Source organism: Neomonachus schauinslandi, chromosome 7 (genome assembly GCF_002201575.2).
Source record: "Neomonachus schauinslandi chromosome 7, ASM220157v2, whole genome shotgun sequence".
Taxonomy (NCBI): Eukaryota; Metazoa; Chordata; class Mammalia; order Carnivora; family Phocidae; genus Neomonachus; species Neomonachus schauinslandi.
The window spans coordinates 90,086,077-90,110,854 of NC_058409.1; the positions used below are offsets into that span (position 1 = coordinate 90,086,077).

A 24,778-nucleotide genomic window follows, 5' to 3' on the forward strand; every position below is an offset into this window, starting at 1 on the left:
AAGAAGGCTCTGTTTTGTTTTTTTTATTTTAATTTTTTTAATTAACATATAATGTATTATTTGTTTCAGGGGTACAGGTCTGTGATTCATCAGTCTTCCACAATTCACAGAGCTCACCAGAGCACATACGCTCCCCAGTGTCCACCATCCAGCCACCCGGAAGGCTCTGTTTCTATAGAAGATCTTAAGTGGATTGAGCCATGCAGTAAGTTTAAATAGGTGATGCTAGACATGAAGAAGAGGAGAGTTAATAAAGAGCCCCCACAGAGTTTAGAGCATTGTTACTGGCCCAGTTTTAGAGGTGAGGAAACTGAGCTGTATAGAAATTTAAGGTCATGTAGCTAGTACAGAATGGAAGCCAGATTCCAACCCAGGAAGTTGATAGCAGAGCCGGGGCCCTTAACTGCCACATGACTCTGTCTCCTGGGAACTTGTGATTGTGCTCTAAGATAAAAGCAAGGTGGAGAATACCCATAACCGAAAACCTCTCAATGACATGGCTCTCTCTTCCTAGAGCAACTCCTCAGTGCTCGTCAGAAACACTCATCACTTGGGTGCCTATCATCTGTTTAATAGACATTGTGGAAGTCTTGGTTTCTGCAATTTCTAGAGCAAAATTCAGGACAAAGCAACCCCTTTGAAGATATTCAACACGCAGCTTCTCTCCTTCAGGGAAGCGATGAAGTGATGTCTGTCTGCCAATGTGAATACTCAGCTGAGAATGATCAGATAGAAGAGGGCTTTGTGACACAGTACCTGAATGTCAGAGCAACCTCTGAAAACTCATAAAAACATGATGGTATATAAGCTTTTTTGAATTTTCATGACTACCCAGGACAACACTAATTTGTCAGTATAAATTTAATACAGCAGATTTCTATTTCTCACCAGACATTTCTGTGCTTTTATGTAAGTATAAGATTTTGTTTGTCAAACCCTCATTTTTATCTGATTATCAAATAAACACAAGGACAGAAATCTTTCTCTGCATTTTGGACTATTTCTATGAGCTAGATACCTGTGTGTGGGATAATCCCAAATCAAAGTGTATGAACATTTTTAAGGTTCTTGATCCTTGTTTCCAAATTACTTTGCAAAAAGACTGAACCAATTTATACTCCCACCAGCAGTGTATGAAAATATATTTATATGCAAATTCCAAGCTGCAGAGTCTCTTTCTTAGGTATTTCACTTAAAAAAATTTTTTTAATGCTAAGCAAAAGCCGACCCAGGATGTTAAAAAAAGAAAGTCTGATATAAAAATGGAGCAGATAGTTAAAACAGCTTGGGCAGAAATAAGCTTTATAAAGGCCCAAGCAGGCTGATAAAAATTTTAAGGCATCATAGCAGGACACAATTCTGAAGGGACCATTAACAATTTGGCTTAGATTAGGTTAGCGACCGCCAAGAATGTCGGGCGTGGCCCATGTACCAAATTGCAGTTTAGAAAAAGCAGGGTATTTTATTTTTCTTATACTTCATTTTGTTCTAAAGACGATTTAAGATACCTAAAGGGAGGATCTTGAGACGTAGCATTGTGTCTGAATAATCAATCCCGTGAAGATGAAATGAACCCACGCCCTCAAAACTACTGTCAGCGCTTATCTCTCCTACACGGAATGCCTCGCCTCTGTAATCTGAGTCCAGCTTGCAACCACAATGACCGCCTCTACGTCTAATAATGGGGCACAGTGATTTGGGTGGGGGGGCTTGGGAGCGGGGCAGACAAGGGGAAGCCCAGACTCCGCGTACCAATCCACTGAATTCGATACAAACCTCAAAGGTTCTCGGACCTCAACCTTCAGGTAGGACCCCCCACCCACCTCTGCCAGTGATTTGGGAACCAGCCTCGTCCCCGTCTGCGAGGCTTCTTTTACTACTTCTCTGTGCCCCCTCCGACCCGCTTCCACGAGAAAGAAAAAGAGCTGACGTCCGAGGAGGAGCCAGAAACTCGATTTCACCCCTCTCCACTTCTCCTTTCTCACTTTTGTTCCTCCTTTCCTACTGCCTCTCCCTTTTTCCCTTTCCTTTCCTTTCTTTTCCTATCCCTTCTCGCCTCCTTTCCCTGCCTCTTCCCCCGGACCGATCCCCGCTTCGCCTCCGCTCCTCAGCATCAGAGCTCCGCTCCCCTCCCCTCTCCTCCCCACCGCCCTAGCTCTCCGGCCCCATCCCGCAGCCAATCAGCGCGCGGCCTCCCGCGGCCCCGCCCCCGCCGGCCGTTCCGGGCGGGCCCCGCGGAGCCCAGGCCGCGGGTGCGGAGGGCGGCGCCGCGGGGCGGGGGCCGATGGGGCCTGGCGGACGGGCGGCGCCGGTGCGGGGCTCGCCTGGACGCGGGTGTGCGGGGCTGTGAGGGGGCGAGGCGGGCGCTGCGGCCCGCCCGGGATGGGCCAGCCCTGGCCTGGCGGGGCCGAGCCGGAGGCGAGGGCGGCGCGCGGGTCAGGCCTGCCGGGCGGGCGGCCCGGGGGCTGAGGTAGAAGTGGGCGCGGAGGAAGGGGCCGAGCCAAGGCGGTGGGTGGAGCGGCGAGGGGGGCGGAGGCTGGGCCGCGGCGGGCGAGCGGAGCGGCGCGCCTGTCCGGGGCTCGGTGGCGGCGGCGGCGGCGCTTGAGGAGGCAGAGGCGGCGGCGGGCCGGACGAGCGCCCGGAGGTGGCGGACGAGGCGCCGGGGGCCCCCATGGGCGGGTGTGTGGGCGCCCAGCACGACTCCTCGGGCAGCCTCAACGAGAACTCGGAGGGCACCGGAGGTAGGTGAGCGCCAGGGGGCAGCCTCGGCCCCCCATTGTTCCCGGCCAGGCCCAGCCACCTGTCCCGGCCCCTGCGGGCCCGCGGGCTGCGCGGCCGGGGCCCCCGCGCCCCTTTGTCATCCCCTCCTCCACGTCACTCCCCGCGCTCCGCTTCCGGCCGCCCCCTGCCCTCCCGGCCCCTGAGGAAAGTCCTTCGCACGCCGGGGATGTAGCCCTTGGCCTCTCGACCCCACCGCCTCGGCTTGGGAAACTCGGACTAGAAACTGCCTTCCTTGGCCACCTCACTCCCTCCCCAGCCCGTTTAATTATTCAGGAACAGGATGGCGGCGCTGGGGTTGCAGAAAAGCGAATTGATGGGGGGTTGGGGAGGGGAGCCTAATGCATTCCCTCCGACGGGCCCCGCCACATCTCTCCGCACCCTTCCTCGTTCGGCAGAGTTGGCTGGTCTCAGCTTTCCTGAGTTTCAGATGACAGCTGCCCTGGTTGGTTCCAGTTTGGCCATTTAAACCTGCAAGTTTCTGGAGCTTGGCTGGGGAAGTCTCAAGTGGCCACACGCATTATTTTAAGGAGGGATGGGGAAACAGTCCGCCCGAGGAAAACGTGGCTTCTTGCTACGGCATGCGGGTGTTGGGCCAGTTTGCTGTCGGGGTGGACTAGTCAAATTCCTATCGGCCTTACGTAAAGGAAAATGTGTAGGATAAAAGTACAAATACAGGAGTCCGACTCAGCCCCGTAGGATCAGTACTTTAAAAGTTTTCTGACACGGGACGCACTTCTAATTTATTGTAAATAGTTTGCTGGGGAGAGCTTTTTAATTCAATCGGCATTGTGGTATAGCGGTATAATAATCTGCCTTTACTTAAATGATCTTTGGCAGAGTCCACTCTATAGCTTGTGTAGAGGGCAGAATGTTTTAGTGAAAGAAGAAACAGCTAGGAATAGCAAAGCTGACAGTGTAGGTTTTGTTCCAACCTTCTGTTAGATGTCTCAGAATGTGGGGCATATTTATAAGTTCCTAAGATAAGTCGTTTGGGGATGAGAGGGTTTACAACTTTTTCTTTAGACCAGTTGCTTGCCCTCTCACTTGAGCTCCATTTATAAACTGTGTACACCTAACATTTGACTGATGAATTTCCTGAATTACATGATATTTTGCCATGCCACCTCATTAAAATCTGTGGGTTTCCTGTATGATTAATCCTGGGCAGGTATTTTGAGAGTTCAGTGAAGTGTGTCTTGAAAAAAACTTGTCCATGAAAACGCTGTTTAATAGTGCATTTCATGTCATAGCATTATTACTTGGTGGCACATTAACAGTGAGATCCTCAGTGACAACAAAGCAGGAGATAAAAAGGGCATAATTTTAAAACAGCTCTGGGGTAAGGTCAAATTGGGGGTCACAGTGATTCTTCCTGCAATTGAGGTGATCATTAATGGTACCAAAATATATTAGTCCGTGCTATAGGTAGTGTTTAGTTTCAATTAAATTTAATTTTTTTGCACTCAAAATTTTTAATAAACATTTTTCTCGTCTCGGTAATGAACTTGAACCAATTTATTTAAGCCTTTTGGTAATGTGAGTTATGACAGCCAGGCATTATTAGCAAGGGCTTTTAAAAGCATGAAGTCTTAGCTTCTGGTAATTTATTACCAGTGGTGTCTAGTTAGATAGCCCTAGTATCAGTTTCCTTGAGAACTGAGTTCTCTGGACCTTAAGCTGCGCTATACCTTTCCAAAGTAAAGTTTAGAAAAAAGGAACACCAACTACCAAACCTCTTTATTTTCTCCTGAAGAGGAAGTATGGGCCTCGTGTAACTGGATGGAGGAAGGAGCTGTGTGGGATAAAAGGATTGTTTCTGGAATTTAATTATGGAAGCCTTTATTTGTCATTATTGTCATGGTAGTTAAGAGTTAATTGTGGTTTAAAGGAATTAGCTCAGGTGAGTGTTTCACGTTAACACATTAGTTTTTGCTTATTATAGTAGGTTTTTGTTGAGAAGAGAAAAACTATTTTTCCTAAGGGTGTTGGCATAGATCATTCGCTTTTCAAACATAATGGTTCATAGTTTTAATCAGGACGTTTGGGTTATGAAAAATTCTTTTATCAACATGAAGTAAAATAAAGTCTTCTGATGCTTTTCATGACTGTTTTAATTACATTCACCAATGTTGTTGAATGTAATGTTGAATCTCACCATTTTAGATTGATTTGAAACGACTTTAAAAAACCTTTTTGGCCATTTGAGATACTGTACTTTCCCTTTCCCTCTGGATCTAAGTCTCTTATGTATGCAAGTTAATCGCAGTACAGGAGAAAAGCTTCCTTACCTGGTGATTTACTTCTCTGAAGGAATTTGGGAAATTTTTGCAAAAGACCGTAGAATACGGAAATTGCTTAATTCACATTATAAGATTTGTGTTACATGTTATTTTGGAATCATTTGTAGTGTCTTCCCTCTGGCATACCTTGCCTAGAATTGTTTTTGAGTTTCAGCTAGTTTGACTATTTTTTAAATGCCTAATTTTCATCAAGACAAGCATATTATATACATTATACAAGATTATTTAACAGTTCACTCCAAGTTTCCATGCTCCTAGAACATTTTTTAGACAGCATATTCTTTATGGTTCTCTGCCTTTTTATAAATGATATTGTGATGCTGGGGTTGGAACTCAGGACCTCTAGACAAAGCTTTATTTTAGTCCATGGCATTGGCTAAGGAATTAAATCTCATGATTTTTAAAAATAAATATGTGGGGAAAAACAGTAAAATGAAATTAGTTGAAGAGAGCCAACTAGCTTCTTTTCTTACTTTGTTTACCTCTTTAATGAACGTAATGATGTACAAAATAGGTTCTCACTTTCTGGGTGTATCATTTATTCTTACGTTCAGTGATACCCCAAGAGGTCTAATCCTTGGTGTTCATAAGTTTCCAGGTTTACGCAGGATAACTGACTGCTGGGCATTCATTTCTTTATTTCAGGATGTCTTGAGAATATCATGGAATTCTTTTGGATATCCATTTATAGTAGCCTTATAGACTACCTACTTGATGAGTAACAGTGGTTTTTGAATAATAACTACCATTTATCCAGTATTTATTATGTAACAAGTGTTGTGCTAAGTGATTGTTTTCTCATTTAGTCTTCAACAACTCTGGGAGGTGGATAATATCTCTATTTTATGGATGGATTGAAGCTGGAAGAAATTAAATAACTTGCTTAACGTCAAATAGCTTACAAATGGCAGTCAAACTTGAACTCAGGGCTGTAATAAAAAGTTTTTTTCTAGTTTCATTTTTTAACTTGTGATAAAATACATACAAAATTTGCCATTTTAACCATTTTTAAATCTACAGTTCGGTGGCATTAATTACACTCACAGTGTGCAACCATCACCACTATGTATTTCCAGAATTTTTCATCTCTCCCAGCAGAAACTCTGGATCCATTAAGCAGTACTGCTGGTCCTCTCTCCCAACCCCTGTTAACTTCTAAATCTAGGTTTTGTCTCTGTGAATTTATCAAGTCTAGATATTTCATGTTAGTGGAATAATACAATATTTATCCTTTTGTTTGTAGTATATTTCAGTTAGCAGTAATGTCTTCAGGTTAATCCTGTGGTAGCAAGTATCAGTACCTCATTCTTTTTATGACTGGAATAATATTCCATTGTATGTATATACCACATATTTATCCATTCTTCTATTGATGGACATTTGGGCTGTTCCCACTTTTTGGTTATTGTAAGTGGCTATGAACTTTGGTGTACAAAGAGCTGTTGAGTCCCTGTTTTTTGTTTTTGTTTTTTTAAAGATTCCATTTATTTATTTGACAGAGAGAGACACAGTGAGAGAGGGAACACAAGCAGGAGGAGTGGGAGAGGGAGAAGCAGGCCTCCCGCAGAGCAGGGAGCCTGATGCGAGGCTCTATCCCAGGACCCTGGGATCATGACCTGAGCCGAAGGCAAACGCTTAACGACTGAGCCTCCCAGGCGCCCCGAGTCCCTGTTTTTTATTCTTTGGTTATAATATACCTAAGAGTGGAATTGTTAGGTTATATGGTAATTCTTGCTAGGTTATATGGTTTACCTTTTTGAGGAACTGCTTTACTTTACCATAGTAGCTGCATTGTTTTACATTCCAGCAGCAGTATATAAGGGTTTCAGTTTCTCCATATGTTCACCAACACTTCTCTCCCATTTTTAAAATTATAGCCATTGTAGTTGGTATGAAGTGGTATCTCGCTGTGGTTTTGGTTTGCATTTCCCTAATGACTAGTGATGTTGAGCATCTTTTAATTAAAGTGCTTCTTGGACATTTGTTTATCTTCTTTGGAGAAATGTCTGTTTAAATCCTTTGCCTATTTTTTAATTGGGTTGTTTTGGGGGGGTTTTGTTGTGTTGTGGGAGGTCTTTATATATTCTGTATATTAAACCCATATCACATTGATGATTTGCAAATATTTTCTCCCATTTTTGGGTTGTCTTTTCACTCCCCCCCCCCCCCAGGGGGCACCTGGGTGGCTCAAATCAATAAACATCTGACTCTTTATTTCAGCTTAGGTCATTATTTCAGGGTCCTGAGATCGAGTCCTGCATCTAGCTCTGTGCTCAGCACAGAGTCTGCTTGTCCCTCTCGCTATGCTCCTCCCCCTGCGTTCCCCCCGCCCCCGCCTTTACACTCTATTGATGATGTCCTTTGATACATAAAAGTTTTTAATTTTAATGAAGTCCAGTTTATTTTTTCTTTTGCTGCCTGGGCTTCTAGTTTTTGTTTTAAAATGTATATTTAACTAGGGGCGCCTGGGTGGCTCAGTCGTTAAGCGTCTGCCTTCGGCTCAGGTCATGATCCCAGGGTCCTGGGATCGAGTCCCACATCGGGCTCCCTGCTCAGCGGGAAGCCTGCTTCTCCCTCTCCCACTCCCCCTGCTTGCGTTCCCTCTCTCACTGTGTCTCTCTCTGTCAAATAAATAAATAAAATCTTAAAAAAAAATAAATAAATGTATATTTAATCCTTTACTGATGAAGAAAGAATAAATCTATAACCAATAATTCACAAGTCTAACTTAACTATTTGCTTTCTTAACTATGAATAGAAAGCTGTTTTAAGTTTCTTTTCTGTCTTATATGGTGAAAAGGTTGATTAGCAGTGAAATGCTTTTTAAAAAGTTGACAAAAGTAGTCCATAAACCTACTTCAACTTCTTAAGAGATGATTGTTATATTTTCTGCAGAAGCATTTTACAATCAATAGGCATTGAGTATCCACAATATGCCCAACATTGGGTTGGTTGCTGTTTTTCCAAAAAAAGGAATCTTGATCTTATTTCTTGAATATGTCAAAATCCTTTTTTAGGAAAGCATAATAAAATATGCATATATGAAATAAGTATAAAATACTATGTAAACAAATAAATATACCATAAGATAAACTGTGCAAGTGCTGAGGGAATAAAAGAAAGTGATCTGAGCTGCTCAAAAGTACGGTCCCTGGACCAGCAGCTTTGCAATAACCTGGGAGTATCTTAGAAGTATAGAACCTCAGGCCCCCCCACACATGACCTCGTAAATCAGAATCTGCATTTTAACAAGATTGTCCAATGGTTCCTATGCGTATTAAGGTTTGAGAAGCACTGGCACAGAATTGCTTACAGTGGGAAGAGACTAAAGGGAGGAACCCAATAGGAAAAAAATGGCATGAGTTGGTAATTTATTGGATATAGGGATACATAAAAGAAAGTAAAGTATAGACAGTCCCTGACTTACGATGGCTCAACTTAGGATTTTCCGATCTTACAATTTTATGATGGTGCAAAGTGATACATACACATTCAGTAGAAACCATACTTCAGAGTTTAAATTTAGATCTTTTCTGTGGCTGGTGATAGGTGGCATGATACTCTCTTGTGATGCTGGGCAGTGGCAGCAAGCTGCAGCTCCCAGTCAGCCACGGGGTCAGGGTCATGAGGGTAAGCAACCAATATAATTACCATTCTGTTTTTCAGTATAGTATTCAATAAGTTTTATGATATTCGACACTTTATTATAAAATAGACTTTATGTTAGATAATTTTGCCCAACTGTAGGCTAATGTAAGTGTTCTGAGCACATTTAAGGTAGGCTAGGCTAAGGATGTTCTGTAGGTTAGTTGTATTAAATGTAGTTTCTTTTTTTTTTTTTAAGATTTTATTTATAAGAGAGGGAGAGACAGCAAGAGGGAGGGAGAATCAGACTCCCTGCTGAGCAGGGATCCCGACACGGGGCTGGATCCCAGGACCCTGGGATCATAACCTGAGCTGAAGGCAGACAATTAACTGACTGAGCCACCCAGGCGCCCCTTAAATGCATTTTCAACTTAGGATTCATAGTTTTCAATTTATGATGGGTTTATTTTGGGATGTAACACCATCATAAGTTGGGGAAGATCTGTAATCCCATATTTGTGAACCTGGGTAACCAGGAATATTGAGGTGGCTTTGCAGGTTTTGGGGAATAAGAAAGAGCTATCTGGGGCAAGCTGTTGTTTGCCTTTCAGTACGTTAAGGTTTAGCTGACAGAATTTTTAAGTTGGGACATCATGTAGGATGGTGAAGAAGTTTAGATATGGAATTCCTAGATGTTCGGGTTATGAATGTGGATTTTGGAGTCAGCTGTGGGAGGTTGACTGAAGGTGTAAAAATAAATGACTGCTGGGGCACCTGGGTGGCTCAGTCGTTAAGCGTCTGCCTTCGGCTCAGGTCATGGTCCTGGGGTCCTGGGATCGAGCCCCGCATTGGGTTCCCTGCTCAGCAGGAAGCCTGCTTCTCCCTCTCCCACTCCCCCTCCTTGTGTTCCCTCTCTCGCCATGTCTCTCTCTGTCAAATAAATAAATAAAATCTTAAAAAAAAAAATGACTGCTATAAGTAAGTGAAAAGGGGAGGAAAGTACTAAGAATTGAGTCATCAAAATTTCACAGAAGATGGAGAAATGAGGTGATTACCTCTAATCAGGGCCTGACCATAGTAGGTGCTTAGTATACTGAATTTTGTTGAATTATTGGGAAACATAGGAAATCAGGTCTGCCTGTGAAACTTATAGATCTGATTGTGTTTGAACAGACCATTCTTATAATTTCAGAAAATAATTTGGTTTGTTAACTTCTCATTCTAGTGTGGTGTCTGAAGAAATTCTACCTGTAGTTTGTTACTCACGTCCAAACTCAAGATAGACTTCTTGAGCGTTCAACCCCAGAATATTCCAGTAGCCCTTTTGAGGTTAGTGTATGTTAGAGCAAACACATTTCTCTACAGAAGCTTGTTTTCGTTCTTCACCAAGAATATCATTAGTTATCTCCTCTTCTTTATGTATTTTCAGTGTCCTGTATTTCTACACATCATCTAACAAGGTTGTTTACTGAATTTTCTTATGCTTCTACTCTTAAGGCTGTGTCTATAATTAAAAATGAAGCGGAATTGAGCATGAGGAGGACTGAAGATTTAGTCTGTGCTTATACCAAATGTGACAGTGGAAGTAAAAATTTTTCATATTTTCTGCATTGGTAGCTCTGAGGCTTTATAAGCAGAATGCATAAAATTTTATACCAGTTGGAGAGAGACATACGTACTGTGAAATAGGAAGCATTTACTTTTTTTTTTTTTAAAGATTTGAGAGAGAGAAGGGAATGGGGAGAGAGAGAGAGAGAGAGAATCTCTAACAGATTCCCCGCTGAGCAAGGATCCCGATCCAGGGCTCAATCCTAAGACCCTGAGATCATGACCTGAGCTGAAATCGAAAGTCTGACCCCCAGAGCGCCTGAGTGGCTCAGTCGGTTAAGCGGCTGCCTTCGGCTCAGGTCATGATCCTGGGGTCCTGGGATCGAGCCCCACGTCCGGCTCCCTGCTCAGCAGAGAGCCTGCTCCTCCCTCTCCCTCTGCCTGCCACTCTGCCTACTTGTGCTCTCTCTCTATCTGTTGAATAAATAAATAAAATCTTAAAAAAAAAAGTCTGGGGCGCCTGGGTGGCTCAGTTGGTTAAGCGACTGCCTTCGGCTCAGGTCATGATCCTGGAGTCCCTGGATCGAGTCCCGCATCGGGCTCCCTGCTCGGCAGGGAGCCTGCTTCTCCCTCTGACCCTCCCCCCTCTCATGTGCTCTCTGTCTCTCTCATTCTTTCTGTCTCAAATAAATAAATAAAATCTTAAAAAAAAAAAAAAGTCTGACCCTTAACCGACTGAGACACCCAAGCACCCCAGGAGGCATTTACTTGATGTAAAATAGAGGGCTGGGTAGGTAGGTTTGGTAGGTTATGAGAACTGAATTTAGGTCAGGGATGCTACAGTTGGAAAATACTGAGATATGGAGAATCCTCTTTGGGAAGAGATTTAAGCACTCGAGTTTATATTAAAAAATGACATGGGATGTTGTAGCCCCTATCTAATAAGTTACCTTCTGTTGGGCTAGTCCCCTTTTGTTTTCAATTTTCTAGCAAATTAAGGGTTGATGTTTCTTCCCAGTCAAGATTATCTTGGAATTTATGTTGGAACGGCATTTTTAAAGATTATTCCTATGGATATTAAATGGGCTGTTTTTTTCATCTCTGACTTTATTTAGGAATCATTTGCTAGTACTGTATACTATGAATAGAATCATTAAGCTATTAGAAATGAGGATCTTGGGGCGCCTGGGTGGCTCAGTCATTAAGCGTCTGCCTTCGGCTCAGGTCATGATCCCAGGGTCCTGGGATCGAGCCCCGCATTGGGCTCCCTGTTCGGCAGGAGGCCTGCTTCTCCCTCTCCCACTCCCCCTGCTTGTGTTCCCTCTCTCGCTGTCTCTCTCGTCAAATAAATAAATAATATCTTAAAAAAAAAAAGAAATGAGGATCTTCATTCTTCTGATTTTATTAGCCCTAGTCTATAACACCTCTCTTTCTTATGGAAAAATTTTAATAGATGGATTTTATTTTTAAATTTATCTGATTTTTTACTGTAAGTGCAAAGCTTTGGCAGTACCTTGCTCTTGGTACTATACTCAGGTGAGTCTTCTGATAAGAATATTATTGAGTGTTAATCACTTGTAATAAGGAACTTTTGCCGTTATGAATCAGCTATCTCTCTTGCGGTTTTTGCCCAAAACACATTCTTCTCTTGTTGCAAGAAAGCATTAGGTTGACTTCGTTAGGCAACATGATCATATTAATTGGGCCTGATGATCAATTTGCTGATTTAGTGATTCTCTCATTTTTCCTTACTGCAGACCACCTGAATGGTTTATCTTCATTTGGTGGACCATTGCACCTGATTCTTCCCGCCGCCCCTCACCATCCCTACCCAGCTTTCTGCTTCTGCTTATCGGGCATACTAGGCTACCAGCAAGCTCCTCATGATTCACTGGTAGTTCAAGGACCATAGGTTGAGACTTTACTAACACGTATGTACTTAAAGATGCATGTGTGTTGGCCAAGAACAATCAGCATGTTTTCACCTTGCATCAGCTACTTTGACTTGCAGTCAGCAAGAATCAAGTTTGTTTTTGAATATATTCCATATATTGAGCTGAGAGGTTAAATATTGCTGAGTATACATTGGGTGTTATAATGCCATTTTTTTGCATGTTTGCAATAAAACTTTTAACATCTTTTGAAGTTAGATGTCTGAAGAAAAAAGATATCTTAACATGTCAGAGCCATCTTAAGTGAATTTTACTTGAGTGTGAGTGAGGTCTTGATATACATTTGTCCAAGACTTGACTAAATAATGAGTTAGTGACTTTTGGCCCTTTCTGATTAAGTCCTCACAGGAAACCCTTCAGATAATTTTTTGCATTTATTGTAATTGGCTCCTAGATATAAGCAAAAGCAGACCTATTTGCATCAGTTCAGATAGTTTCCATGCTTTGGACTATGTGACAAGAGTATCAAAGGGGCAGAGTAATAGATAGTCCAGATCACTCAGTTATGCTTTATGATAAACTATCACTTTTAACTCAGGGTGAACACTATCTTTTAGGTGAGTTGATGATCCTTTCTGAAACTCTTAAAAATAGCCAGCCCCTATTATTTCTAACTGCCAGCACTTGAAGCTAACCATAAATACTGTGTCTCTCTCTGTCAAATACATAAATAAAATCTTTAAAAAAAAAAAAAGAAGCTAACCATAAATAGATATAACAGATATAGATAAGGCCTGCTCTGTGATATCAAGTGGCTTATGGTCTAATGGAAGAATCATATATTTAATCAGGAAAAGTTTTAAAAGCCTCTATAACAATGAAAAAAGTATTGCGAAAGTTCAGGGAGTAGTGGGGAGCAGGGTCAGAAAACTTCACTGACGAGGTGGTGTAAGTAGTTGGTCTTGAAAGAGGAGTAGCTGGAGGAAAAGCAGAAGGTCATCCTGTATGTAGAGGAAATTACTTGTAAAGAAATATGAAAAAACATGGCATTTTGGGGGACTGGCAAGAAGTTTGTGGACAGGGTAGATGAAATGTGAAGTTATTAAGTTATGTTGTCAGATTTTTAGAAGGCATAATTGCCACAATTAATAGACCAAGTTGGGAGATAGTATGTAGGTAATACTATTTAAGTAGGGTTTTTTTGTTTTTTTTGTGCATCTAACAAACTCATTCCCATTTAATGCTGCATTCTGAGGATATTTTATTCAAAATTCTGATGTACTAAGTTGTTACAGTCTTTAACAGATTTTTATTCTTTCGTAATTTCTAACCATATTGTCATATATTGAGCGTGAGAAATGTGTTTAACTTTTTCACATGCACAAGGGGCACCTGGCTGCCTCAGTCAGAACAGCATGCAGCTCTTGATCTTGGGATCATGAATTTGAGCCCCACGTTGTTTGTAAAGATTACTTTAAAACACACACACACACACACACACACAACTTTTTTTACTGCACACGTATATGTGTGTTTGTCCCAGATCAGTTTTTGTCTCTCGGGTCCTAGTTTTTTGGCACATGGAAAGAGTTTGTGCTAAGATTCTGCAGACCTGCCTGAATTTTAATGTCTTGAGAATAGGCCTGCATTAGCTGTGGTACTTTGGGCTCAGTTTCTTACATAGTTCAAAGAAGAAAATGGATTAGATCATTGTCAAGATTATATCTAATTCTTTTTTTAAAACAATTTTTTTTTTTTAAAGATTTTGTTTATTTATTTGACAGAGAGAGATACACAGCGAGAGAGAGAACACAAGCAGGGGGAGTGGGAGAGGGAGAAGCAGGCTTCCCGCAGAGCAAGGAGCCCAATGCGGGGCTCGATTCCAGGACCCTGGGATCATGACCTGAGCCGAAGGCAGACACTTAACCACTGAGCCACCCAGGCACCACCTAAACATTTTTTCTTTTAATGTTTTATTTATTTATTCATGAGAGAGAGGCAGAGGGAGAAGCAGGCTCCCTGCCTAGCAGGAAGCCCGATGCGGGACTCGATCCCAGAACCCTGGGATCATGACCTGAGCCGAAGGCAGACGCTTAACGACTGAGCCACCTAGGCGCCACCTAAACATTTTTTTTTTAATGTTTTATTTATTTATTCATGAGAGTCAGAGAGAGAGAGAGAGGCAGAGGGAGAAGCAGACTCCCTGCCTAGCAGGAAGCCCGATGCGGGACTCTATCCCAGAACCCTGGGATCATGACCTGAGCCGAAGGCAGATGCTTAACCATCTGAGCCACCCAGGCGCCCTTTTTTTTTTTTAAACATTTTTAATGACAATTTTCAAGCATATTGAAAAATTGAAAGACTCTGATACAACAAACATTTTAATACCCATTAATTGTATGTATGTGTGTTTAAATATTTGCTTAACTGAGAGTATAGACATCCTGACACTTCAACATGCAAATACCATTATCACTCCTAAGATCTAGTCCATAATCAGAATCCACCAATTGTCCCCAAAATGTCTTTTATAGCTATTTTTAAAAATTTTATTTATTACTTATTAGAGCGTGCATGAGTGGGCAGAGGGAGAGGGAGAAGCAGGCTCCCCACTGAGCAGGGAGCCTGATGTGAGGCTAGATCCCAGGAACCTGGGATCATGACCTGAGCCGAAGGCAGATGCTTAACCAACTGAGCCACCCAGGTGCCCCTTTTATACCTATTTTTTTTCAAATTAGGATCTATTCAGCATTTAGACGCTACATTTGTTTTTGTCTCTAATCTTTTAAAATCTTGAACAGCTCCTCCCCTTTTCTTCCCTATAACATTTGATTTTTTTTTAAGATTTTTTTTTTTTTTAATTTTTATTTATTTGACAGAAAGATAGCGAGAGCAGGAACACAAGCAGGGGGAGTGGGAGAGGGAGAAGCAGGCTTTCTGCGGAGCAGGGAGCCCGATGTGGGGCTTGATCCCAGGACCCTGGGATCATGACCTGAGCTGAAGGCAGAGGCTTAACGACTGAGCCACCCAGGCGCCCTAACATTTGATTTTTTTGAAGAGTATTGTAGAGGGATGCCGGGGTGGCTCAGTCAGTTAAGCCTCTGCCTTCGGCTCAGGTCATGATCCCAGGGTCCTGGGATTGAGTCCCACGTTGGGCTCCCTGCTCAGTGGGGAGCCTGCTTCTCCCTCTGCCTGCCGCCCCCCCCCCGCTTGTGCTTGCTCTCTTTCTCTGACAAATAAATAAAATCTTAAAAAAAAAAAAATGAGGAGTGTTGTAGAATGTACCACATTCTGGATTTGTCTGATTATTTCCCTATGGTGTCATTTAGTGTTTTTTTCTAGCCTCTGTATTTTCTTTAAACTGATAATTAGGTAGATGTCATACTAACAGAATGTGATTCTTTATTTCCTAGGCTATACTAGATCCAAAATCCAAACTTTTCCCAGTTCTTTTCTGCTAATTTCCAACACTGGAGTAATCTTTTATTACTGAATAAATCTGAACCTTTTTTTCCTTTCCCCAACCAGAAATAATCCTGCCATCCTCTGAACTTCCACAGTACTGTTCTTTTTTATTTTAATTTTTTTATTGTTGTTAATCACCATACATTACATCATTAGTTTTAGATGTAGTGTTCCATGATTCATTGTTTGTCCACAGTACTATTCTTATAGTACTTATTCCCCTTCTGTTTTTTGGTCTCCCTACCCACCGCCCATCATTTTTCCTCTAACTTTATTGGGGAATAATTGACAAATATAATTGTATATATTTATTTATTTCCCCCTCTATTTATTTATGTTTGAATTTAAATTCAATTAATATATAGTATATTATTAGTTTCAGAGGTAGAGTTCAGTGATTCATCAGTTGTATATAACACCCAGTGCTCATTACATCATGTGCCCTCCTTAATGCCCATCACCCAGTTACTCCATCCCGCCCCCCTCCAGCAACCCTCAGTTTGTTCCCTATGATTAAGGGTTGGTTGGGGCGCCTGGGTGGCTCAGATGGTTAAGCCTCTTCCTTTGGCTCAGGTTGTGATCTCCAGGTCCTGGGGTCGAGCCCCACATCAGGCTTCTGGCCCAGCAGGGAGTCTGCTTCTCCCTCTGCCTCTCCCCCGCTCCTCGTGCTCTCTCTCTCAAATGAATAAATAAAATCTTAAAAAAAAAAAGTCTCTTATGGTTTGTCTCCTTCTCTAATTTCGTGTTGTTTTATTTTTCCCTCCCTTCCTCTATGCTACTTTGTTTTGTTTCTTAAATCCCACATATGAGTGAAATCATATGGTAATTCTTTCTCTGATTGACTTATTTCACTTAGCATAAACCCTATAGTTCCATCCATGTCGTTGCAAATGGCAAGATTTCATTTTTTGATGGCTGAGTAACATTCCATTGTATATATATATCACTTTATCCATTCATCTGTCAATGGACATCTGGGCTCTTTCCATAGTTTAGCTGTTGTGGGTATTGCTGCTGTAAACATTGGGGTGCAGGTGCCCCTTCAGATTGCTACATTTGTATCTTTGGGTAAATACCTGGTAGTGCAATTGCTGGGTCGTAGGGTAGCTCTATTTTAACTTTTTGAAGAACCTCATTCCAGAGTGGCTGTACTAGCTTGCATTCCAACCAGCAGTGTAAGAGGGTTTCCCTTTCTCCACATCCTTGCCAACATCTGTCATTTTTGACTTGTTAGTTTTAGCCATTCTGACTGGTGTGAGGTGGTATCTCATTGTGTTTGTTTTTTTTTTTTTAAGATTTTATTTATTTATTTGACAGAGAGAGACACACAGCGACAGCAGAACACAAGTAGGGGGACTGGGAGAGGGAGGAGCAGGCTTCCCTCAGAGCAGAGAGCCTGATGCGGGGCTCGATCCCAGGACCCTGGGATCATGACCTGAGCCGAAGGCAGACACTTAACGACTGAGCCACCCAGGCACCCCTCATTGTGGTTTTGATTTCTCTTTCCCTGATGCTGAGTGATGTTCAGACTTTTTTCATGTGTCTTTTGGCCATTTGTACGTCTTTGGAGAAATGCCTGTTCATGTCTTCTGCCCATTTCTTGGATTATTTGTTCTTTGGGTTTTGAGTTTGATAAGTTCTTTATAGATTTTGGATATTAGCCCTTTATCTGATAAGACATTTGTAAATATCTTCTCCCATTCTGTCAGTTGTCTTTTGGTTTTGTTGACTGTTTCCTTTGCTGTGCAAAAGCTTTGTATCTTGATGAAGTCCCAATAGTTCATTTTTGCCTTTGTTTCCCTTGCCTGTGGAGACGTGTATAGCAAGAAGTTGCTGTGGCCGAGGTCAGAGAGGTTGCTGCCTCTGTTCTCCTGTAGGATTTTGAATGATTCCTGTCTCTTAGGTTTTTCATCCATTTTGAGTATGGTGTAAGAAAATGGTCCAGTTTCATTCTTCTGCATGTGGCTGTCCAATTTTCCCAACACCATTTATTGAAGAAACTATCTTTTTTCCATTGGACATTCTTTCCTGCTTTGTTAAAGATTAGTTGACCATAGAGTTGAGGGTCCATTTCTGGATTCTCTTTAATTGTATAAATTTAAGCTATACAGTGTCATGATTTGATATACATTATGGAACTATTACCAAAATCAACATAGAAAACTGACACATTTATTACCTCACATAGTTAACTTTGTGGGGAGGGGGGTAAGAAAGCTTAAGATCTACTTTCAGCAACGTTCAAGTCTACAATACCCTACTATTAACTATAGTCACTATGCTGTACATTATTAGATCTTCAGAGCTTATTCTTCTTATAACTGAAAGTTCTACCCTTTGTATCCCTTTCTCCCATTTTTACAAGAATCTTCTATCATGGTAATTTTTCAACATTACTTATCTTCTTGGAATGTAAGCTACATTGGACCTGATACAGACTTCATAATACTTGAGGCTTCATAAGACCTTAGGCTCAATTAACAATTGTGTGAAATACATCTTTGAGTTTGTAAGGTGTTAGGGAGAAAGTAAAGTTCCCCTAATAGAAGCCTTACTTAATTCTAGAACAAGAACTTTGTTAAATAGGACCATATAGTGTAATGAAAATTCTGGTTCCACCTCTGTCTCTCTATATCTATGACCATAAGTAAGTCACCTGACTTCCCCATTTCTTAGTTTTTTTCTTGTCTGTAAAATGAGCATGTTGGATGAGATCAGTGTACCCAAACTTTTTTAACAGTTGAATCATTTTATAGGTATACCTTACATCAAACACTAATGTGTCAGCCTCAGCATTTCATTTTCTTTTATTTTGATTGTACAGTCACTAAAAAATAAAAGTAAATTATTTAGTCTTATAAAGTTCTATAGGAGATTTTTTTGAAGTTTGAATCACTATCAGCTGTACTCAAAAACACTAGATTATGTCTTGCAGTATTACGACTTATGTTATATTTTTGCTGAGCATTGTTGAGTTACTTTTTGTAATGAGAGAATATACTGAGCAGGTGCACCTGAGCTTGTTGTGACATTTAATGGAGCCAGACATGCATGGTACTCTATTAGTGTGTTCACTGGTACAGTGTTACATGAGTGGACATGTATGTGCCTGTATTAACAAAATGCGCTGTGCAGAGCTCTGGTTTTTCCAGTCAGTGACACATTTCAAGAAGTTCCCTAAGTTTCATATGCGCATAGAAATGGTAAGAGAAGCTTCATTCCAGTATCTCCATGTTCAGTTTCATGATGAACATGTTTCATGATGGCTTCTGTGTTTGAAATTTAACATTTGATGTGTGGGTGCTTATTATTATGGTTCTTAAAAATAACAAATGGGGGGGTGCCTGGGTAGCTCAGTCATTAAGCGTCTGCCTTTGGCTCAGGTCATGATCCCAGGGTTCTGGGATTGAGCCCCGCATCGGGCTCCCTGCTCAGCGGGGAGCCTGCTTCTCCCTCTCCCACTCCCCCTGCTTGTGTTCCCTCCCTCGCTGTCTCTCTCTGTGTCAAATAAATAAATAAAATCTTTTTAAAAACCCCAAAAAACAAATGGGACATCTGTTGGTTAAGGCATCTAACTCTTGGTTTCGTGATCTCAGGGTCTTGGGATTGAGCCCCTTGTGAACTCCACGTTGGGCTCCCTACTCAGCGGGCAGTCTGTTTCTCCTTCTCCCTCTGTCCCACCCCCTGCTTGTGCTCTCTCCCTCTCTCTCTCTCTCTCTGAAAAAAACTCTTTTTTTTTTTTAAAGATTTATTTATTTCAGAGAAAGCGAGAGAGAGCACCAAGAGGGAGAAGCAGACTTCCCACTGAGCAGGGAACTTGATCTGGAGCTCGATCCCAGGACCCCGAGATCATGACCCAAGCTGAGGGCAGATGTTTAACTGAGCCACCCAGGTGTCCCATAAGTACATAAAATCTTAATATATATATATATATATATTTATTTTACATATAATTTTAATTATGTTTGTAGAACTCTGAAGCAGCAGGTGTTTTGTTCCCTTGAGTTCTTTGGAACCAGTTTTTAAAATTAGGTGACTTGATCCTAGGAAAAATCTTTAGCACATAATTTCAATCAGTTTTTCTCTACTGTCAGGATAGATACACTGTTGCGGGCATTGTATTAGATATTTGAAGTTGCAAACAGTTACTGAAAAAATAGTACTATATTTAATTTTACACCATTTATTTTTATTCTTTTTTTTTATTTTTTAAAGATTTATTTACTTGGGTTTGAAAGATTTGACTGTGGATTATGAAGGAAGAACCAGAATCAGATGCGATGCTAGTAGGTGAGGTCTGGTGTCTGTCATATTTCTAGTCTGACTTTTCTGGACTAGATTGAGATGAAACATAGCAGGAATGTCAATGGAAGGTCTTTGCATCTAGTGAGCAGAGAGAGCTTGGCTTCTTTCCTTTTCAGGGCCTTTGACCTATTTACTTGGAATGTAAGTATTTGCTGTGAAGTGCTTTTTTATTACAGTTCTTAAAAATAGTGTGGCCCTTCCCCCTGTTTTTTAAAAATTGCTTTTAGAAATTATTTATTTACTTGTTTATTTCCTGTCTTACCTCATAACATTGTAAGCTCTGTGAAGTCAGGGGCCTTGTCTGATTTCTTCCTTATTGTATCCTTAGAATCTAGTATAATTCATGATATGTATGCATTAAATAGTTCCTGATGGAATAAATAAGTGAAATAATGAATAGTTGTGACTGTTTTATCACTTGGAGAATGAAAAGTTTACTGTTTGGCTTTAATTATTTAATTTGATTTTTGAATGAAATTATTTTACTAGTTCCTTAGTAATACTAAAGCCCATTATCTTTAGGGATTCCTCACGATAATTAACTCTGGGATAGATTCTTATTTGCCCATTTAATGAAAGGAGGCAGTAATCTAATTTGCTTAAGGTCTCCCTGCTTATTTTGTATTTATTTGTGTATTATTTTCTTCTGTCATCCTTAGTAAGCCTAGTCATGATTTGAATTGCTTTGCATATGAAAAGAGTTAATTATATGTATTGCCCACCCAGCCCAGTAGAATTGTTAGGCTGCCCTTGAGCTGAATCTTTGCTTACATTGAATGCGGCAGAAATCCAGTTTTCACATACAGTCTATAAAGTATTATATTAACAGGGAGTAATGAAGGCACCCTTTATGAATTCTCTGAATTTAGGGGTTTTTGTTTGTTTATTTTGTGGGTTATTTTCAGCAGACATTTAGGGGGATGTTGGAGGAGGGCAAAATCCAGGGACAAGTGGTAGGATGAAACTGATATTTGAGGTATTTTACTAAAGACTAAGTGCACTTTGGGGGTCTACACCACACTTCTCCATGTAAAAAGTATAAGGAGCTTGTGTTTGGGGAGAAATTCATTAAATTATGCAAGTACAATGTTATATAATGTGTAACTTTGTAACATATGCCTTGTGTTATAAGATACTTAGTAATGCAAATATATTTCACACTTTCATTCTACTTTTACTTATCAAAATCTCCCTTCCTGGCTATGTTGTTTGCACAACAAACACATTGAGTATACCTGTGTGATATATTTAAACTTGTATGTAATATTTCAACAGGGCCAGTAAGTGGCTTGTAAGTAACAGTATACATAGGAAATACTTGTTGAATGAGAGCTTAAAGTCTGTAAAGTAATGGCTTTTCAACTGTTTAAGCTTGACAGATATAATTAACAAATATGTAAGAAGAGCCATGACTGTAATACATAATCTTTGTCCTTGTTGGAATTTTTTATTAAAAAAAAAATCTTCACATTTTCTTGATTCTTACAATGACCCTTTGACTTTAAGGAAAGATGATGTTATTATCGCTGTTCCACAAGGGAGGAACCTCAGGCACAGAGAAGTTTTGATCTGAGTAAGGAGTGAAAAGAGTATCCCAAACTGTAAGCTCCGTCTTCTGTTTTCTAATTCAGTATTCACTCCACAGATGATGAGGGGTTTGGGTTGACTTTTCTTTCCTTGCAGCCGAAGTGTGTGTGTTTTTCCTTTGTGGCAATAAGTATAGTTGAGTTGAAATTAATGGAATGTATTTCTTAAGGACTCTTATGTTCACTCTTGTGTCCAAAATGGAAATGGCAGCAGTAAAAAATGAGGTCGGTAATTGTCTTCAGTCTTAGTCAATAAGTTATATTGCTTTTCACAAGATAGAAATTCTGATCTAAGATCTTACATTATCTAAAATTGGATTAAATGGAAAAACGTGTTAATCTCATTCATCTTTTGCGCCCCTTTACTTGGTTATCTTTTCCACTTTACCTCTACTTCTTAATCCAGACTGAATGTTTTCAGCTTAAAACTCCGTTTATTCAAACTTGACTTGAATTTAGCAGTTGAACTGTGTGGGGAAACAAGTTTCCTTAAGGTCCTTGAAGTATAAGAAAAGAAGGATTTGTCTAATCTGAAGAAAGCTTAATAAAGTTTTTCTAGGCCTATGCTCTGAAATCACCCTTAGTATAGAGTATTAGAAAATCTGTCTCAGATCATAAAGTAGTGATCGCCCCAAGGGGTGAGTTGAAGGAAATTACATGAAAGTTCTTTCTGATTATTATATCCAGCACTTAAAGGATGGGGATTAGAACCCAGAAGTGAATGAGTATTTGTACTTAAAATGTCAACATATGAACATTTGGAACCACCTTCTGGTTTTATAGTTGATAAAAGGAACAGAGACCACCTATCTCTTGAATGTATCTTGCTCAGAAGGTGGAGGGGAAATCTATGGTGGTCCCCTAATATAGTTTTATTATGGTAGCTTATGCTTTTTCTGGCAGTCACCAATATATTTGTGCCTTGAACTTTAGTTACCCTGGAAATACTAATTTTAATTTGATGATTAAAAAGCTTTTGGGCCTTTAATCATTATTGTATTGCCAAAAATTAACACATAGGGCCTATTGAACACACCCTTCTGTGAATTTGAATTTTGCTGCTCTGGGTTTGTGATGGTTGCATCATGTTGTAGATACCTATTTCTTACTAAATGACTCAAGTTGTTTATACGTTCTTTAAAGTCTCATAATTTTGAAGTGAAAAATTGAGATCTGTGCCACCACATATAAGTAGGACATAATGAAAAGGAACTTGAGAAACAATAAAATGATCCCAGTACTTCTGGAATGAACATTGAATAAGATGCTTCAGCTGTAACAAGAGCTCTGAGAATGGGGAGAATTGCTAATCTGTTACTGAAGCAAGCTACCCTTGGAAGCAGGGAGACTATCTTTTTGTATTGGATCTGTCATGGGGTAGAAAATAGGTTCTTGTGTTTTTATTTTTGTTTTCTGTATACCAATACTGAATATACTGACTAGAAATTACAACGTAACTACGTAGGGCAAAGAAATGACCGAAAAACATGTAACTTTTTTTTCTGTAATGATGGATCCTTAAGCATTTTAAGACGGGAATAATAAACAGGGACAGAACTACATTTCAATAGTAAAGATAGGTTTTTCAGTTTGGAATAAGGATGAATCCTAAAAGCCTAAATACTAAAAGTGTGAGAAGTTCTACCATTTATTAAAGAGGGAGGAAAAAGAAGTTTTCTGATGAAACATTGAGGGAGATTAAAGAAAATTAAGATGTAGAATATTCAGTTTCCATTGAGAAATAGTTCTGCTTTAATAATAGGTAGTATAAAAAACATTGGCAAGTTATTTTTGTACTGAAGTGTCGGGGGGGAAAATGCTTTACAGTTTTAATGAGTAGGGAAGTATTGACTAATGATGTCTTTGCATTTATTCCTGATACAGTCTAAAAGCTACTTATAACATTGCTGAACTAAATCACCCTGTCAAAAGTTCATGCTGAAACATTTGTAAGATTACTTTGCTTTCTGGATACGAAGGGAGAGTAGTTGAAGCTTTTGATTCCTATGTGTGTGTGCAGACACACACATGTTCATTACGTATATAGTATATATAAAAATATATACATATACAAATATATATTATGTATGTTTGTATTATTTTTTTGTATATTCATTCTTATATACTGTCTCTTACGTGAGAACTTATTTAGGACTAATCTTTTCTTACTGTATATATTTATGGTCATTTAAAAAACTTTTAAAGAACTTTCTGTAAAAAAATATTAATTAAAAAAAATTTTTTTTTAAAGATTTTATTCATTCATTTGACAGAGAGAGAGAGAGCACAAGCAGGGGAGCAGCAGGCAGAGGGAGAGGAAGAAGCAGGCTCCCCGCCAAGCAAGGAGCCCGACCCGGGCCGTGGGATCACGACCCGGGCCAAACGCAGACTCCCAACCAACTGAGCCACCCAGGCGCCCTGTAAAAAAATTTCTAAAAGTCAAGAAGCATATTTAAGAAAAAGTAAATCACATTTACCCTACCACCTAACATAAACATTTTGGGGTGCATTCTTTCATGCTCCCGTTGTATACTGTATGTATAAAAGAGCAAAAATCATACGTTCAGAGAAATGTGAAGTGCTTTTTGAAGTCATTGTAGCTATGCTTCTAGAGCAGTTATGGCTTCTTGAGTTTGACTTTACTGATGTTCTGGGATATAATGGAAATGTCATTGTTAACTTTTCATTTTGGGAGGGATTATCAGTATTTCTTCTAAAATTGACCTGGCTGTCTGTTTTGAAAGTTAAGAATTAGTAGAATCACCACAATGAAGTGAGAGATGCACTTCCTGGGACTTAATCTGAGGAAATGCAATGTAAACTAGAGCAAAAGAAATACCTTGCTATAATTGAGCAAGTTTCCCAAGGCATTTATGTGGGCAGTTTGTGAGAATATGTATTCCTTATGACATTACTTCCTTCTGAACAGTGCAGTTAAATAAGCTAAAAGTGAAGCTTGGAGTTTTGTAATGGTAATAGCCATAGATGCAATTTAAAAAAATTAAGTGACATTCAAGATCTGTCTCTTTTTGGGGCACCTGGGTGGCTCAGTCGTTACGCATCTGCCTTTGGCTCAGGTCATGATCCCAGGGTCCTGAGATTGAGCCCCGCATCGGGCTCCCTGCTCAGCAGGAAGCCTGCTTCTCCCTCTCCCACTCCCCCTGCTTGTGTTCCCTCTCTCGCTGTGTCTCTCTCTGTCAAATAAATAAAATCTTTAAAAAAAAAAAAAAAAAGATCTGTCTCTTTTCCTGTGAATCTAACGCCAAGGCGATACAATTTCTAGTAGTTTTTCTGTTGATTGTTTGCCTCAAATATC

General features: G+C 40.3%; 1 protein-coding gene across 1 annotated transcript in view; it reads left to right on the forward strand.

The window, feature by feature from the left end:
* Positions 1 to 2,484: 2,484 nt before the first annotated feature.
* Positions 2,485 to 24,778, forward strand: part of UBTD2 (ubiquitin domain containing 2) — a 59,866-nt gene continuing 37,572 nt past the window's right edge. The window contains exon 1 of the mRNA XM_021698355.2: positions 2,485 to 2,741. Coding sequence (XP_021554030.1) covers positions 2,672 to 2,741 — 70 coding nt within the window. The 5' untranslated portion in view covers positions 2,485 to 2,671. The remainder of the gene's footprint in view (positions 2,742 to 24,778) is intronic.